This window comes from Gregarina niphandrodes, assembly GCF_000223845.1.
Source record: "Gregarina niphandrodes unplaced genomic scaffold scaffold00015, whole genome shotgun sequence".
NCBI classification, from domain to species: domain Eukaryota; phylum Apicomplexa; class Conoidasida; order Eugregarinorida; family Gregarinidae; genus Gregarina; species Gregarina niphandrodes.
Window position 1 is genome coordinate 203793 of NW_011646042.1, and position 14118 is coordinate 217910.

Consider the following 14118-nt stretch of genomic DNA (forward strand, 5'->3'; position numbering starts at 1 on the left):
CTCGCCCGGCGCGTCGGCGAGACGTGGCGCAACAAAGCGCTCGCCAACTTCGCGCCGTACTCCCGCGTGTGTCGCGGGTGCAACGGAGTGTCATAACAGCTCTCTAGGCCCGTAAAAAAATCCGCAGCCTCCGCACACGCGCGCTCTTCCAACCGCGTCTGCAACTCCACCACGCGCGCACACGGCGACACGCGCCACCGCCGCCGCGCCACCGGCGTCGGTGTCAAATCCGCCACTGTCGTCTCGCCAGCGACTTCGGTCGGGGCGGCCTCCGTCAGCCCGTCTCCAGCCAGATCGCCGGTGGCCAGGTCGGCCCCGACCAGTTCGGTTCCGGTTCGGTCAGCGTGTGGGATGGTCCCCGTAGAGGGTTGATCAGTAACGACGTTTTTACCCGGGTCTTGTTCCAGGTGGCGGACTGAGGTCGGATCTTGCTGCGGCCATCGGTTCAGCGGCATGTTCGCGTCTTCAATAGCACTCGTCTGCACTCCCACGCTTTGGATCCGGCTCAGTTTTATGCGCTCTTCGGGCCTTGCCGGTTCTCCCCCATCCGGTTTGGCCGCTTCCTGTTCATCCACCCCTTGGTCCACGAAACTTGTAAAGTTCGCTGCAGAGCTGGACGCGCAGCTGGGAGCGAGGGAAGAGGCGGTAAGGTTGTAGCCACAACAGCTGCACTCACGAGCGTCCGTTGCGGTTTTGCTGCGCATCGCCCCGCTGGTGGTGGACCTGCTGCTTCTCTGTCCCACAGAGACGCTCCCACCAACAGATCTCGCCCCCCGCCGTCTGGCACCCTGCCACTCCATCCCTCCTCCAAACTCGTTTCCATGATCGTTGTCTTTATTGTGAAGGAGGTTTCCCTTAGGGTCTAACTTTCCCTCATCTTCCATACAGTTCAGCAGATTACTCTGTAAGATTGCTCCGCACGGCGGCGTAGATCCCCCGCACTGCGGCGTGGTTCCTGTCCGGGTAGTCGGGGTGTCGTCGCCGTCCAGAACAAACCGTCCCGAAGGAATATACAAACTTCCCAAAGATTCTTGGGGCTGATGGCCATCAAATAGTGAGCCACCAGAATGCCCAATACGCCGAGCACACTTGCAACACACATGAGGGGACGATCCGGCTTCACCGTGCCGGGACGATCCGGCGTCACCCGGGGGGCCCGAGCAGACATCGGACAACGACGAACCACTCGGCTGCTTCATCGAGGCCGAGCTGCAGTCCGGATCGTTATACGCCTGGCACGCATCCGACATAGGTCCTCCCCTAGATGCCGTATGGGGAGAACTTGATTGCGCGCCATTTGCTAGCTCGCCATTTGTTCGCGCAGATTGTGTTTGCGCAGAAAGTGTGTGCACACGATTTTCGGCTCTGAATTTAATCATCTCGTCTTCGGATATGTCTCGAGACGCCTTTCTAGACATGTCTCGGCACTCCTCGCCGGAGGGCAGTGGATTTGCGGTGTAATGAGTACGGCAAGTGGAACAGAGCCGCGATCTATCGCTGACGTGAGATTCGCATAGTTGGGAGCCCGAGCTGCGCTCATCGTGTTGGGGCAGCTGGCTGGGGTCGGTCTCTTCGGTAGAGGAAATGCTGGAATGTGGCGGCGAGATGGCGGAGAGAGTGGGGTTGAAATATACGGCACTGCCTCCCTGCGAATGAAACGGTGCACCGCGAGACATTCCTACCTGAGACATTCCTACCTGAGACATTCCTCCATGCGCACCATGAGAGATTCCACCATGCGAGCCACGATTGACTCCTCCGTGAGAGGCATGGGAGGTACCTCCATGCGAGATACCTCCATGGCTGCTCAGGGTAGTTTGGACCATCCACTCGCCTTCGCTCTTGGGCCTATGCGTCCAGAGGTCCGCGTCGAACTGTTCCCAGTCTTCGCTCCGTCCCCTCGGCCACAACGGTTCCGCAACGGACTGACTGCTTCGCAGACTCCGCATAGGATAGTGTACCAAGTCTCGGCCTCCTCCAGAACTGGTCTCGAACTTGATTCGCGTGGTGCTCAGTTCGCGGCGTGCGGAAGTCTTCAGCGAAGACTTTACAGGTCGTCTCTGTCGCGGCCGCGGAGTTGGGCTTAGCTTTGGTCGGCTCTGGGCCCGTACGATCTTCGGACAGGCTGGCACAACCTGAGTGTCTGAGCCGGAGTTTTCTCGTAAGTACCAGGCGTCTGCTACCGTGCTCAAACCTGCACCGGAGAGCGAACCTGCACCGCCGCTCCCTTTTGCCCATCGATCCACCCACCGCTCCGTCGTGTGGGGCCTGTGCTCCCGCCTCCCGCAAACATTGTCCCAGGGAACCGCCTCATCTGCATCGTCCAACTCATCTTCCGTCTCTTCAAGCTCGTCGTCATCCAGCTCGTCTTCAACGTCTTTCCGGGCAAAGTCTTTCCTGTCAACGTCCTTGTCGAAAAAGTTCCGCTTCACACTCGAGTTCACGTCCGGCTTTATATTCAGCTGTACACTCGTCTTTGGCTCCAATGCGTGACTTGCGGTGCCCCGGGGCCCTCCACTCGCTCGGGGCCGTTCACTCGCCCGGGACAGCTGTTTGATTCGGGGTTGGGGTCCTTCCGGGAGATTGAGGTAATTTTCACTAATGGCATCCGCCATCACTGTAGAGCTGGCTCGGACAACCTCTTGGCAGTCTTCACTTAGCTGCTTAGACCCCATTTATCCAGCAAAAATGTCATCAGGGGAATGCTCTTCGATACCACCATGTAACATCCACCGACTGACCCGTACCGTGGCTTCCCAGATTAGGGCTAATATCGCAGAAAGTAAGATACACCCTTGCGTGTGAGCATACGTCCTTACCTGTTCCGACTCCCTTTGTGTATCCACGCCTCGCACCCTGTCCTGACCACATCCCGCCCCCGGTCCTGTCCTGGCGCATAATTTCTGTTCAGAGCGAACACTGCCGCCGCCTTGTATAGCGTGTATCAAAGGGATTTACGCTGGAAGGAGTTTCCAGCTGACTCAGAGAGAAATCATCGGGAGTGCGAAATTAAAGCGCGATCCGTGCTTGACGTTGCGGCTTGATCGTGCAGGGTTATCTGGCCGACATGCATTGCTTGAACCGCGGCCTCAGGACCCTGCTCATCCGTTGCAGATCTTTGATATTGGACCGTCCCACAAAAGTCTGCGCGAAATAATAGAACCAGACACCCATACCAACGGCAACCTGGTGCAGGACTTCAGCTCTTTCAATCAGCTGGGAGGTGTCTTCGTAAAAGTACGTTCCTTGTCAGAATTGGCCGTCGACGAAGGTGACGAAGTTTGGTTCGAATATTACATCCCTGAGGAATTGCCTTCGGAAGTGGCATTCGGAAATACCAATGCTTACCGACAACCCAGCGGTATGACAGGTGCCAAACTGATAGTAGAAAGAGGGCCGCAACTGAGTGAGAAGGACGCCTTCTGGGACCTCATGAGAATGCACGAGATACCACGAGAAGTACGATACTATGTAGTTGTCGCCTTGAACATGCTCGGGGATCCGGAACATGACCTATTCGAAAGGTTTACTAACGTGCCCTTTGAAGATCTAGTAAGCACACACCACTAATTGCCACTAATTGCCACTAATTATAGATTATTTTCCTTCTTTATAGAAAGCGATGTTGCAGCGTCCTGTGTCCCCGGAGACTGTGTTACAGTTGGAGTTAATGAGGCGCAGGATCCACGAGTTTCTTCCGTGGAGGTCTAAAAGTCGTCCGTTGATTTTGAAGGCATATCAGGGCACGGTGATTGCAGAGGTGCGATGGTTCGGAGCTCATATTGTACCTAACAACGCTCCGTATGGTTTCCCGCCCGTTTCAGAAGAAGATGTGCGACCGGTATCGACTGGGGTGTCGACCGAAAATAACCACGCTGCCGGGAAAGTCGCACAGGATGAGAACAATCGGACCCTCATCCCCACCCCAGCAAGTACCGCTGCTTCCACCAATACCAGTGCCACCGACGGTACCGAAGCCGACAGACTCACGTCCGAAGTGGAAACCAAACCGGAAGATGAACGCAACGGTAACGAACGCAACGGTAACGAACGCAACGGTAACGAACGCAGCACATCCTACTCGGAAGGGTCCAGTGCGCGCTGCGATACTTCCGGCCCTGGTCCCGGCGAGGTGGGTAGTGGTGAGGTAGACTGTGGTGAGATGGACCGTGGGGAAAGGGGCCCTGGGGAAACGGGTCGTCCAACAGAGACCCTCGGGTCGCTGCGGCAGAGACCCTCGGGACAAAGCCGCTCGAGTCACGGCAGCGAGGCCAAGGCGGTGTCATGGTGGGAGACGTGTTACTGGACGTCGAATGCACTCCAAATGAAGGTGGACGTGCACCCAAGTATGCAGCCGTACGTGATCCAAAATGGGTTGCTGAACGACCGATACGCGTGCGACCCATACTTCCAGAACGTGGGGCTGGGACTACCGCCGCTGCCGGGCATGCTACCGCACCCGGGCGCGGAGGAGGTCGCATCCTCGCGGTATACAGCCAACCCTAACCACCTGGTCCAGTCCGGCTCTGGGCCATCCACCGGAATCGGGCCCACGACCGTTGGGACCGGAACTGGAACCAGGACCGGAGCCGGAACCAGGGCCGTTGCCAGAACCGGAGCGAGCCCGAAATGCACGGACGAGAGCCGGCTGGCGGCGGGCGCGCCGTTTGCGTTGGACGCGGCTCAGCTGGCGGAGGTTTATCGATCCTCGGAGATGTCGGAGGCGCTGGCAGAAGCGATGCTGAGTCGGCTGCGGACGGCGCGTCCGAGTGGTTCGCCGGCGAGTGCTCCTTCGTCGGCGCGACCGGTGGCCAAGGCGGAGCTGGCCGTTGCGCGTTCTGGTTCCGACCCCGTGTTGACCACGACCGCCAGCGACGCAGACGGGGACGCGAAACTGCCCTTCTACCTGAGCGCGGAACCGGAGTTGGCCGAACTCTCAGCCGTGCCCTCCTCGGCCGTGCTCTCCTCGGCGGTGCCGTCGTCCCTAAGACCCTCGGTCTCTGCACCCGCCGACGACCCGAAGGACGCCGGTTCGAAACAAAGTGGCGCCAAGGGAGGCCAGAAGGAAGGCGGCCGTGAGGCGACGATGGTGGATGTTCTCAAAGCACGGGTCATTGAGGGTCAGGGTGGAGGGACGACGTTGGCTCCGGCATGGCACGAAGACGAGCGGCGGATCGTGGACCCGATCAACTTGGCGCGTTGCGAGAACTGGTTGGCACGGACGCCTTTGCAATGTCTGCACTACGACAGTTTGCCCGAAGATTGCTTCCCGGAAGTGCGTTTGCCGCCTCTATTCGGTAGCGGGTATCATCTGACCATCCGGTTCAAGAAGGGGCAATTTGTGATCAAAGAAACGTTTCCCGCGGATTCGGCGGATTACTCCAGTCTACCTCCGTGTCTGCGGGAGGTATGCTACCACCGGCCACCGCGTCCGTCATATTTTAGCCGCGAAGGGTCGCGTGTTACTTTGGCTCCGAGTTTCGCGCCGCCAAAAAATGCAGAGTTCATTCCTGGTAGCCAACACCCTTGGGCGCCGCAGGTAGACGTGATTGATGCGGTCTGGTTGCGGGTGCAGCCGTGCCAGCGCAAGAAGGAGGGCGAGACAGCTGATTATTACAATCGCGTGAAGTGCCACCTTTTCGGTCGCGGCCTGGTGCTGAAGAACGGCGACATTTTCCGACTCGGTACGCTCGAGTTCCAGGTGCGCCGCTTCAACGAGGGCTCGGCAGGGCTGCAGGGTTGTCGACTGCGCATGGAAGACGAAGAGATCTGCATCCAGGACCTTTCTCTGAGCGACGAGATACCCATTTCATTTTACGGGATTTACGACGGACACGGCGGCCGTGAGTGCGCGTCGTTTTTGAAGGAGGAGCTCCACTTGAGCTTTGCGCACCACGTGGGTATTCTCACGGGCCATATCGACCTGTCTTACGTGGAGCCCGTGGTGTTCGAGGCGCTGTACAGAAGTTTCATGGCGACGGACCGCGCCTTTTTGAAGCAACAAGTCGCCAAAAAGTGCCAGACAGGTCCTGGTGGTGCTGCAGTAGTGGTGGTCATCGCCGGAGATCAAATCTGGTGCGCAAATACGGGCGACGCGCGCTGTCTCATTTCGCGCAAAGGCACGGCGCTGCAACTCTCAGTTGATCACAAACCCGACCGGGATGATGAACGACGACGCATCGAGGCTGCCGGCGGCTACGTCCGCAACCGCCGTATCCTTGGCAGGCTGGCTGTTAGTCGGGCTTTCGGAGACATCGAGTACAAAAACGTCGGCAACGCCGGGCTCTCAGCCTTGGTCATCGCTGACCCAGAAATACGCTACCTCAGTACCATCTCGGCCGACGACGAGTTCCTTGTCCTCGCCTGCGACGGCCTCTTCGACGTCTTCTCCTCCCAAGACCTAGTGTGTTATATTCGCGCACAACTGAAGAAACAAAAAGATGCGCAAACGATCGTCGAGGAACTCGTCCTCGAAGCCATCGAGAAACGCTTCTCCCAGGACAACGTCTCCGCCGCAATCGTTCTACTCAAATAAGCACTGCACGCCTACTGCGCACCCCGCTAAGGTGCGCACCCCGCTAAGGTGCGCACCCCGCTAAGGTGCGCAAAAGCACGAATTTAATTTTTGACCACCATGCGGTATGTCAAAGCACTATTTTTTGCTTTGCTGTCAACCTATGCCAACGCTCAAAACACGCGCGACCGATATATACAACAGGTAGGCCACTGCCACCACAATCCATGCACGCAAATCGCGCACACACGCACACACTCACAAACATCTCTCCATTGCAGATCGGCGAGGAACTCGCTGCCAACGGCGTGATTCTGCCCATGGCCATGCCCACGCCCACACCGATCCCGAAGGTGGAGGGATCGAGGCCTGTGCGTGTCGTCAAGTCGAACGTTACCAAGGAGGAGGCGGTAGTTTTGAAGGAGGCAGTCGCTCCGGTCAAGCCGGAGGAGGAGGCCCCAGCCAATAAAGAAGCTGCACCGCAGCCGTCCCAGACCGCCGCATCCCAGACCGCCGCATCCCTGTCGACGCCCGTACCACCTCACCCGAACGTAGAGCCAAAGGACAGTTCGGCACAGCCGCCAGCTCCCCCGACGGCGACTGTCCCAGCGGCACCAGCTTCCCCGGCGGCGGTCCCAGCGGCACCAGCTTCCCCGGCGGCGGTCCCAGCGGCACCAGCTTCCCCGGTGGCACTCCCAGCAGCGGCACCTGCTCCTGAGGCGGCCCCCTCGAGTTCCGAACCGGCGCCGGCGGTGGCTGGTGATGGGGAGGAGGCATTGCGGGAGCGCGAGGAGGACTTAAAGAAGCGTGAGACGAATTTGAAGGAGCGCGAGGACTTGTTGCTGCACGTGGGTGCCCGAGCTGGCAGTTTTGGGCAGCAATTGCAGAAGCGCGAGAGCGAGGTGGTTGCGAAGGAGGCGGCGCTGGAGGCGCGCAGCCGAGAGGTGGAGACCCGAACGGCTGCGTTGGAGGCTCAGGAGCTCGAGCACACACGTGTGCTGGCCGAGCGCACGCGTGTGCTGGAGGAGAAAGATCGCGCGATCGCGGAGCTGGAGGCGAAAGAGCGGGCGATCGCGGAGCTGCAGACCTCGTTGGACGGCCGTCAAAAGGCAGTCGACGACCACCAGCGGGCGGTAGAGGAGCAGCAGCGTGTTGTGGAGGAACACCAGCGCGCAATCGAGGAAAGGGAGCGTCGGGTGGCGGATCAGGAGCAGCAGGCGGCGAGGCGGTTGCAGGAAGCCGCTGGTGCCACTGTGGATGCAGCCCAACAGGAAATCGCGGCTAAGTTGGCGGCCAGCGAGACTGCAAATCAGGAGCTGACTGCCAAATTGGCTGCCATCGAAAGTGTGAATCAGGAACTGACTGCGAAGTTGGCGGCCAGCGACAGTGCCAGTCAGGAGCTGACTGCGAAGTTGGCTGCCAGCGACAGTGCCAGTCAGGAGCTGACTGCGAAGTTGGCTGCCAGCGACAGTGCGAGTCAGGAGCTGGCCGCTAAGCTGGCTGCGGGCGAATCTGCGAACCAGGAGCTGACTGACCGGTTAGCTGAACGCGAACGGGCGGTTTTGGAGCAAGAGCGGGACGTGGCTGAGAGAGTTAAGCGGCACGAGGATGCGCTTGCTGAGTACCGCGAAGGTGTCCGACGTGAAGAGGAAAAGTTTCTGACGGAGGACCCCGCGGAATTCGCTCGATACCAGCGGTCGTTGCGGGAAATGGCCGAGCTGCGGGAGTGGCTAAGACAGTGGAAAGTGCGCGCGGTCTTGAAGCGTGTCAAGGTTCGCGATCTGACGCGCATTGTCTACGTTGCTTCGGCTATGTTTGCTTCGGATGTGCACCAGGAGCTACAGGAATTAGCTTGGACCGAACGTCTTAAGACTGCGTATTATGGCATCTTTGGCTATCGGAAGGTGGGACAAGTGGCCTTTGCCTGCTGTCTCCTCAGCCTGGCTTACCTATATCGACAGATTCGCACTCTGCATTTGGTCAAAGACGACCAGGATGCAATCTATAGATACCAAAAGCTGCTGCTAGACCAAATGAACCTCGCTACCGAGGAGATGAAACGGGGCTGCTTTACCACCAACCGCTACTGCGAGAACGCCGTTACGGACCTCAGAGTACACATCGAAAAACAGGAACTACTGCTCAAGGGGACTGAAACCGGACCTTCCTCACAGCTTGCACCCATCCCCGTAGACTACTCTGCAGACATGGACCCTAACAGAAGCCCAAGAGAATCCTTCAATGGCGGCCCTCTGCCACCGGCTGGTGGCCCTCTATTACCGGCTGGAGGCACTCTACCTCCGGCTGGCGGTACCCTATCAGCGGCTGGCGGTACCCTATCAGCGGCTGGAGGCACCCTACCACCCTCTGTGGGCACTCTGCCACCGGCTGGCGGTACTCTACCACCCTCTGTGGGTACTCTACCGCCCTCTGTGGGCACCCTACCACCTGCGGACGGTGCTCTGTCACCTTCTGTGGGAACCCTGCCACCCTCTGTGGATACGATACCGCCGTCTGGGGGTACGATAGCGCATGCTGCCGAATTCCTGCCCACTGACGGATACCAACCCATGGGGGGTTTCCAACCGATTGGCGGATTCCAGCCCAATGGGCCTGTATCGTTCCAACCTATGGGTATGCCGCAGAATGGCACACAGCCTGAAGGCCCCGTATCGTTCCAGCCTATGGGTATGCCGCAGAATGGCACACAGCCCGAAGGCCTCGTATCGTTCCAGCCTATGGGTATGCCGCAGAATGGCACACAGCCCGAGGGACCTGTGTCATTCCAGCCTATGAGTATGCAGCCCGAGGGCCCCGTCTCGTTCCAGCCGAATGGCATATCGTTAAATGGCGTGCAGGCTGAAGGCGTTGTACAGCCAGCGGATGGGCCTCAATCGATGTGTGCAATATACCATGGGTTCACCCAGGATGAAGGATTTGAGCGTGCTGTGTTAGATACGTATAGGCAGTTGTATTCAGGCGATTCAAATGCAATTGGTCGTGGCTTGTTCGAATTGGTTTTGAACGTCATTCGGCACATCCACTCGCTGCGTGGTGATGTAGCGTCTTTGACTCATCTGGTTCAGTTCGTTATTGATAGGCAGGAAATTTGTCTGCGATCGCAGGATGAGATCCTGGACGGTATGAGAAGGGAAAAGGATAAGGTGCTGTTTGGCATTCGTTTACTGAATGACAAGTTGGACTTGAATAATTTGGAATCTATTGCGCTAAGCGAGGCGGTATATAATGATGTCGTCAGGCAGATAAGCTCCACCGAGAAATGGCTGCCTCTGGTACAACTTTTGGAGCATTTCGTTTCGGACCCGAAGATGCTTGCAGCTGGTAACGAAGACTCGTCGACTCGGTGTGTTTTCACAGAAACACTCGAGATTTTCAAGGCGCTCTGTCCCACCACCGACTCAGTTGGTATGGCAACTGAACTGTCCAAGACCCTCAAGCCGCTTGAAAGCTTCAGAGCAGTCGTATTTGGCGCAGCTCAAACCACCGGAAAATTTTCCAGTGATGAGTTCACTAGCCTGATCAAAGACGCCTACCCACCACACCCTGACGACCGCAAAGCGCTAAGGGACTTCCTTGAATATCCTAAAGGAATAAGCAATGCAGAATACCCGGTGTTTGAGCAGTGGAAAGAGAGCGCAAGTCCGCAGGATTTCGAGGAATAAGAAAAAAATTCTAGCGCTGGAGAGCCGAGCCCTCGGTAGATGAGGCCTTGAAGATCCAGGCACCGAGAGGCCCTAACTGATTAACACCACTTGGGCGATGAGTGCTGAGCTCTCAGTTCATTTCAATCAGCCGGAATGTGAAGGGGAGGCCGAAGGGGACGTCTGTAGTGGGTGATAGTGGCCACCTGCTCTAGCACGAGTTTAGACGACGCCCAGGATGGTCTGTAGTGGGTGATGTCTAAGTCCCTTGTGGCGGCAGGGGATGATGGGCTCACCTATTCGGGCATCTTTTGGTCTGCGAAGTTTAAACGAACTGTTTTGTGGCGACGGACGGTCCTCACCTCTGTGGCGGCAGAGATATGAGGCCGCCCGCTCGGGCATACGAGTGTAGGCAGGCGATCGAAGTCTCTGAAAGTCTGTGTGTGTTGTAGTCGATGATGTCTAAGTTCCCTGTGGCGGCAGGGGGTAATGATGGGCTGCAGGCTCTCTGGTGGTGGTGGTGCCCTAGCTAGCTAGTTTCGAAGTGGTAGCCAGTCCTCTTCGTCTTTGTGGCGGCAGGCCCTGCCTGGCATGGCAGCCCGAGTCCGGACGGAACGTCCTCCGGCATGTATGGCCTGTCTGGGCTGAGTGATGATGTCCGAGCTCCCTGTGGCGGCAGGGATGTGGGGCTCACCACTGACTGCCGAATCAATTTATTCCAACAAACGTCCGTGCGCGAACGTGCACCCCGCTGCCGTACTCTCTAAGTTTTTTGGCGGTCGATATTGTAGTCGGCGTGGGCTACTGCCACCCCGGACTAATATTATGGCTCCAGAACCTCCATTTCAGGAAGATAAACCTGAACTGCAAGCGGAGTCCTTTACTGCCCCATTATTTTTACAAAGAGAGCTACTTAGCGACCAGAATGTTTTAGACTGTAAGCAAGCACACAAGCAGCTGTATAACTTCTTGACATGACATGTCGTCCTTCCCCCGCTACCGCCCGGACAAGCCACCCGGACAAGCAGCCCGCAAGCGTGGCAGGCCCCTGTTGACAGGTCCACCCTGTCATGATCGCAGCGTTCACGGTCTTCGCCCCTTCACGGACTTCTTCTGGAATCCACTAAGCATTCATTCTCCGCAGACTTTTACGAGTCCAAGTTCTTTGACACGAGTTCCGCAAATCAGCGACGGCGGAAAGGCCACAGAGTTGCAGAGTAAGTAGGTACGCCGGCTGTTAATTTGAAATCGTCGTAGGGACGGAGAAGGCGTGGAGTACGTGCTGCTGCTCTCAAATGCGGCCGGAAAGGGGCAGCTGATGCAACCCCCCGTCGGGTACCCGTACAACGTCCAAAACCAATTTGGTGTGCATCTTATAAGCCGTGTCAACAAACGGAATAACGTTCAGGTACCGGAGCGCGTTTACTACAGCATTTCCGGCGTCATATACCAGGCACCCGCGCTACAGAAACTGGTCATACATAAACTGTACAAAGCAGCAATCACTCTCGACAAAGTCCTGTCCCTTCTCACTTCAATGTGCCACTGGAATGTCCTCTCCTCCTACAATTGGAAAGCTGCAATCGACGTCCTCTCTATCCTCAAAGACGTCAAGTAAGCATAAACACTGACTGGTCGCCCACATCTGGTCGCCCACATCTGGTCGCCCACATCTGGTCGCCCACATCTGGTCGCCCACATCTGGTCGCCCACATCCGGTCGCCCATATTCGGTCGCCCATATTCGGTGGACGTGCGGTCGCACACACGATCGATCACACACAATCGTCTTTAGTGGAACAGAGAACGACGTTCAGCGCGGCGACTGCTTCGAAGACGACTTGTTGTTGTCCTCCGACGAAGACAGCGACGAAGTGACGGCAGACGACCCGACCACCGACGAGGCGATGGCAATGGAACCGGGCGCGAGCGACGCCCCCACCCCTCCGGTGGCTCCGGGCAGTGCGCCTTGGTTCCGGTTGCCGCCGATAACGGGCACGGAGCGGCGTTCCCAGGATGACGTGCCGCTTTCGTTTAAGGGGCTGGGCGGCAACCGCACGTCGGTGCTCTTTAACTTCCCACCGAGCCATGCCTCGATCGTGATCCAGAACGAGTACGAGCAGCTCTTCCGCGCAAGCCAGCGCATGGCGAACATCTACGTGAGCGAGGCAGCTGAGCGACCGCGTGTGGAGGCGGCTCGGCGCGACATTTTCATGAGCTACCATCAGGCACTGGACAGTCTGGAGTTCTCGCTCCTTGATTCATACCGTGCGCGCAAACTGCCCGCATATCCGCCTCCCTTTTTCGGCTGCAACCCGCCGGTCGGCAGCCCGCAAGTGGACCCGGAAGTGCAACCAACCGTTGCGGCTTCGGAGGGTGTTTCCTCGCAAAGCTAGAGGCTGTTTCTGGTGTCCGTGCGTTTCAAAAGCGGTTTGGCCTTGGCCGGATTGCTCGGCGAGTCGGCTGCGACAGAGCGGGAGGAGGAATGTTTTTTCTTGCCTCCAAGGAAGCGAACGGTAGAGTGCAACGCGCCAGTCAACCCCTTCTTCTTTTTCTTCTTGTGCGTGTTGTCCGCCATGACGGAGACGGAGTCGAGGTTGACGTCCTGACTGGCGACGTCTTGGCGTTTGGCCTGGACCTGGGCAAAGGTGCAACCAGTAGCTTGTAGCAACTGCGCCTCCGTAATGCAGAAGAGGATGGTGGGCTTCTCCCGTGGCGCTGCCTGGATCTCGGGCTCGCGACTACCTGCGTCGCGACTACCTGCGTCGCGGCTACCGGCCTCCCGTCCGCCGCCAAAATCGCGCACGCTAAACACATCGCTTTCGTAATACTGCTCCCGCCGCTCGTTCGAAAGATCCGTAGCCACAATCAGTCCCTGCCACAGCAAATACACACTCCCATCCAACACAAACGGCGTCTCCACAATACGCGGAACCAACAAATGCGTCAACCGCTCCAACTCCATCCAACCTATGCCCGAAAAGAGCGGCTCCGACACCAAAATCCGAGCCACCTCTTGCCGCACACGATGTAACGACCCCTTCGCAATCGCCGCAAAGTCACGCGCTTCCACACTCCACAACAAACAGTCCACGGCCGCCGTCACACGCACAGGCGCAACCGCCTCCTCCTCGGTGTACAACCGCGGCAACACCAAAGGCTCGAACAGGCAACTGCCTACTCCACTCTCCGCACCCACACCCGACCCTAGACCGGAACCTAGACCCGATCCCGCTCCTGCCGGGCCCGAGCCCGCTCCTGCCAGACCCCCGCCGCCCTCGTAGACGACGGAGCCCATGAGGACGAGTGTGACCTCGTTGAGCACACTGCCGGCGGCGACGACAACCCCGCCCCGCGGGACCTGCCACTCTCGACCAACACACTCGAGGCTGTTGCGCTCGGTCTCGTTAAAGGTGCAAGAGGGAAGGAGGCGGTTGAGCAGCTCGCCGCGGGTGGCGCGGCCCTTGCCCTCGAAGTCAGTACCGTAACTCGCCGCCAGCTGCGACTTGGTAAAGTTATCGCACGAATAGGCCGTAGCCAACACCTCCGCCTGCGAAGCACGTCGACCGTCATCTCGCCGCTCCAACGTCTCCTCCAACTCCAACCTCCGCCGGTCGCGCTCCTCCATCCAGCGCCAGTCGTCCGGCGGCGCACTCGCACTCGACAATGCCCGCGACTCCCCAGACTCCTCCGCCTCCCGCGGCGACGGCACTACCGCCACCCCTGACGACGGCACCACCCCTGACGCCGGCAACCCGCTCGACGCCGGCAACCCGCTCGTCCGCTCCCCGCTCACGCGCTCTGCGCTCGCACGTTCCAGACTAAACTCACGTGGTGGCGCCGGCGGCGGCGGCCCCGGCGCGGGCGCGTAGGCCGACAACTCGCGCAGCGGCCGCAGCGGCAGGCCGGGCACCCCTTCATCCGCCTCGGCGCCGCTGGCGGG

The 14118-nt window shown here is 58.6% G+C and overlaps 6 protein-coding genes across 6 annotated transcripts; 4 read left to right on the top strand and 2 right to left on the bottom strand.

The window, feature by feature from the left end:
• Positions 1 to 136: 136 nt before the first annotated feature.
• Positions 137 to 2675, bottom strand: GNI_084210 (hypothetical protein; the record flags this gene model as incomplete). Its single annotated transcript, XM_011135796.1, has 1 exon — positions 137 to 2675. A coding segment is annotated over one exon (2539 nt), but the record flags the coding sequence as incomplete, so codon positions are not given.
• GNI_084220 (protein phosphatase 2C) lies at positions 2602 to 6535 on the top strand (the record flags this gene model as incomplete). Its single annotated transcript, XM_011135797.1, has 3 exons — positions 2602 to 2782; positions 2951 to 3552; positions 3617 to 6535. The coding sequence occupies 3 exons, from the start codon at positions 2602 to 2604 to the stop codon at positions 6533 to 6535; spliced, it is 3702 nt and encodes a 1233-aa protein (XP_011134099.1).
• A 99-nt stretch (positions 6536 to 6634) lies between these two features.
• Positions 6635 to 10197, top strand: GNI_084230 (hypothetical protein; the record flags this gene model as incomplete). The annotated part of the gene is made up of 2 exons (XM_011135798.1): positions 6635 to 6718; positions 6796 to 10197. 2 exons carry the CDS (start codon positions 6635 to 6637, stop codon positions 10195 to 10197), a joined length of 3486 nt encoding a protein of 1161 aa, XP_011134100.1.
• Positions 10198 to 11001: 804 nt separating this feature from the next.
• On the top strand, positions 11002 to 11794 carry GNI_084240 (MED6 mediator sub complex component; the record flags this gene model as incomplete). The annotated part of the gene is made up of 3 exons (XM_011135799.1): positions 11002 to 11113; positions 11321 to 11393; positions 11434 to 11794. 3 exons carry the CDS (start codon positions 11002 to 11004, stop codon positions 11792 to 11794), a joined length of 546 nt encoding a protein of 181 aa, XP_011134101.1.
• A 288-nt stretch (positions 11795 to 12082) lies between these two features.
• GNI_084250 (hypothetical protein) lies at positions 12083 to 12571 on the top strand (the record flags this gene model as incomplete). The annotated part of the gene is made up of 1 exon (XM_011135800.1): positions 12083 to 12571. The coding sequence occupies one exon, from the start codon at positions 12083 to 12085 to the stop codon at positions 12569 to 12571; it is 489 nt and encodes a 162-aa protein (XP_011134102.1).
• On the bottom strand, positions 12568 to 13803 carry GNI_084260 (hypothetical protein; the record flags this gene model as incomplete). Its single annotated transcript, XM_011135801.1, has 1 exon — positions 12568 to 13803. The coding sequence occupies one exon, from the start codon at positions 13801 to 13803 to the stop codon at positions 12568 to 12570; it is 1236 nt and encodes a 411-aa protein (XP_011134103.1).
• Between the last annotated feature and the right edge of the window lie 315 nt (positions 13804 to 14118).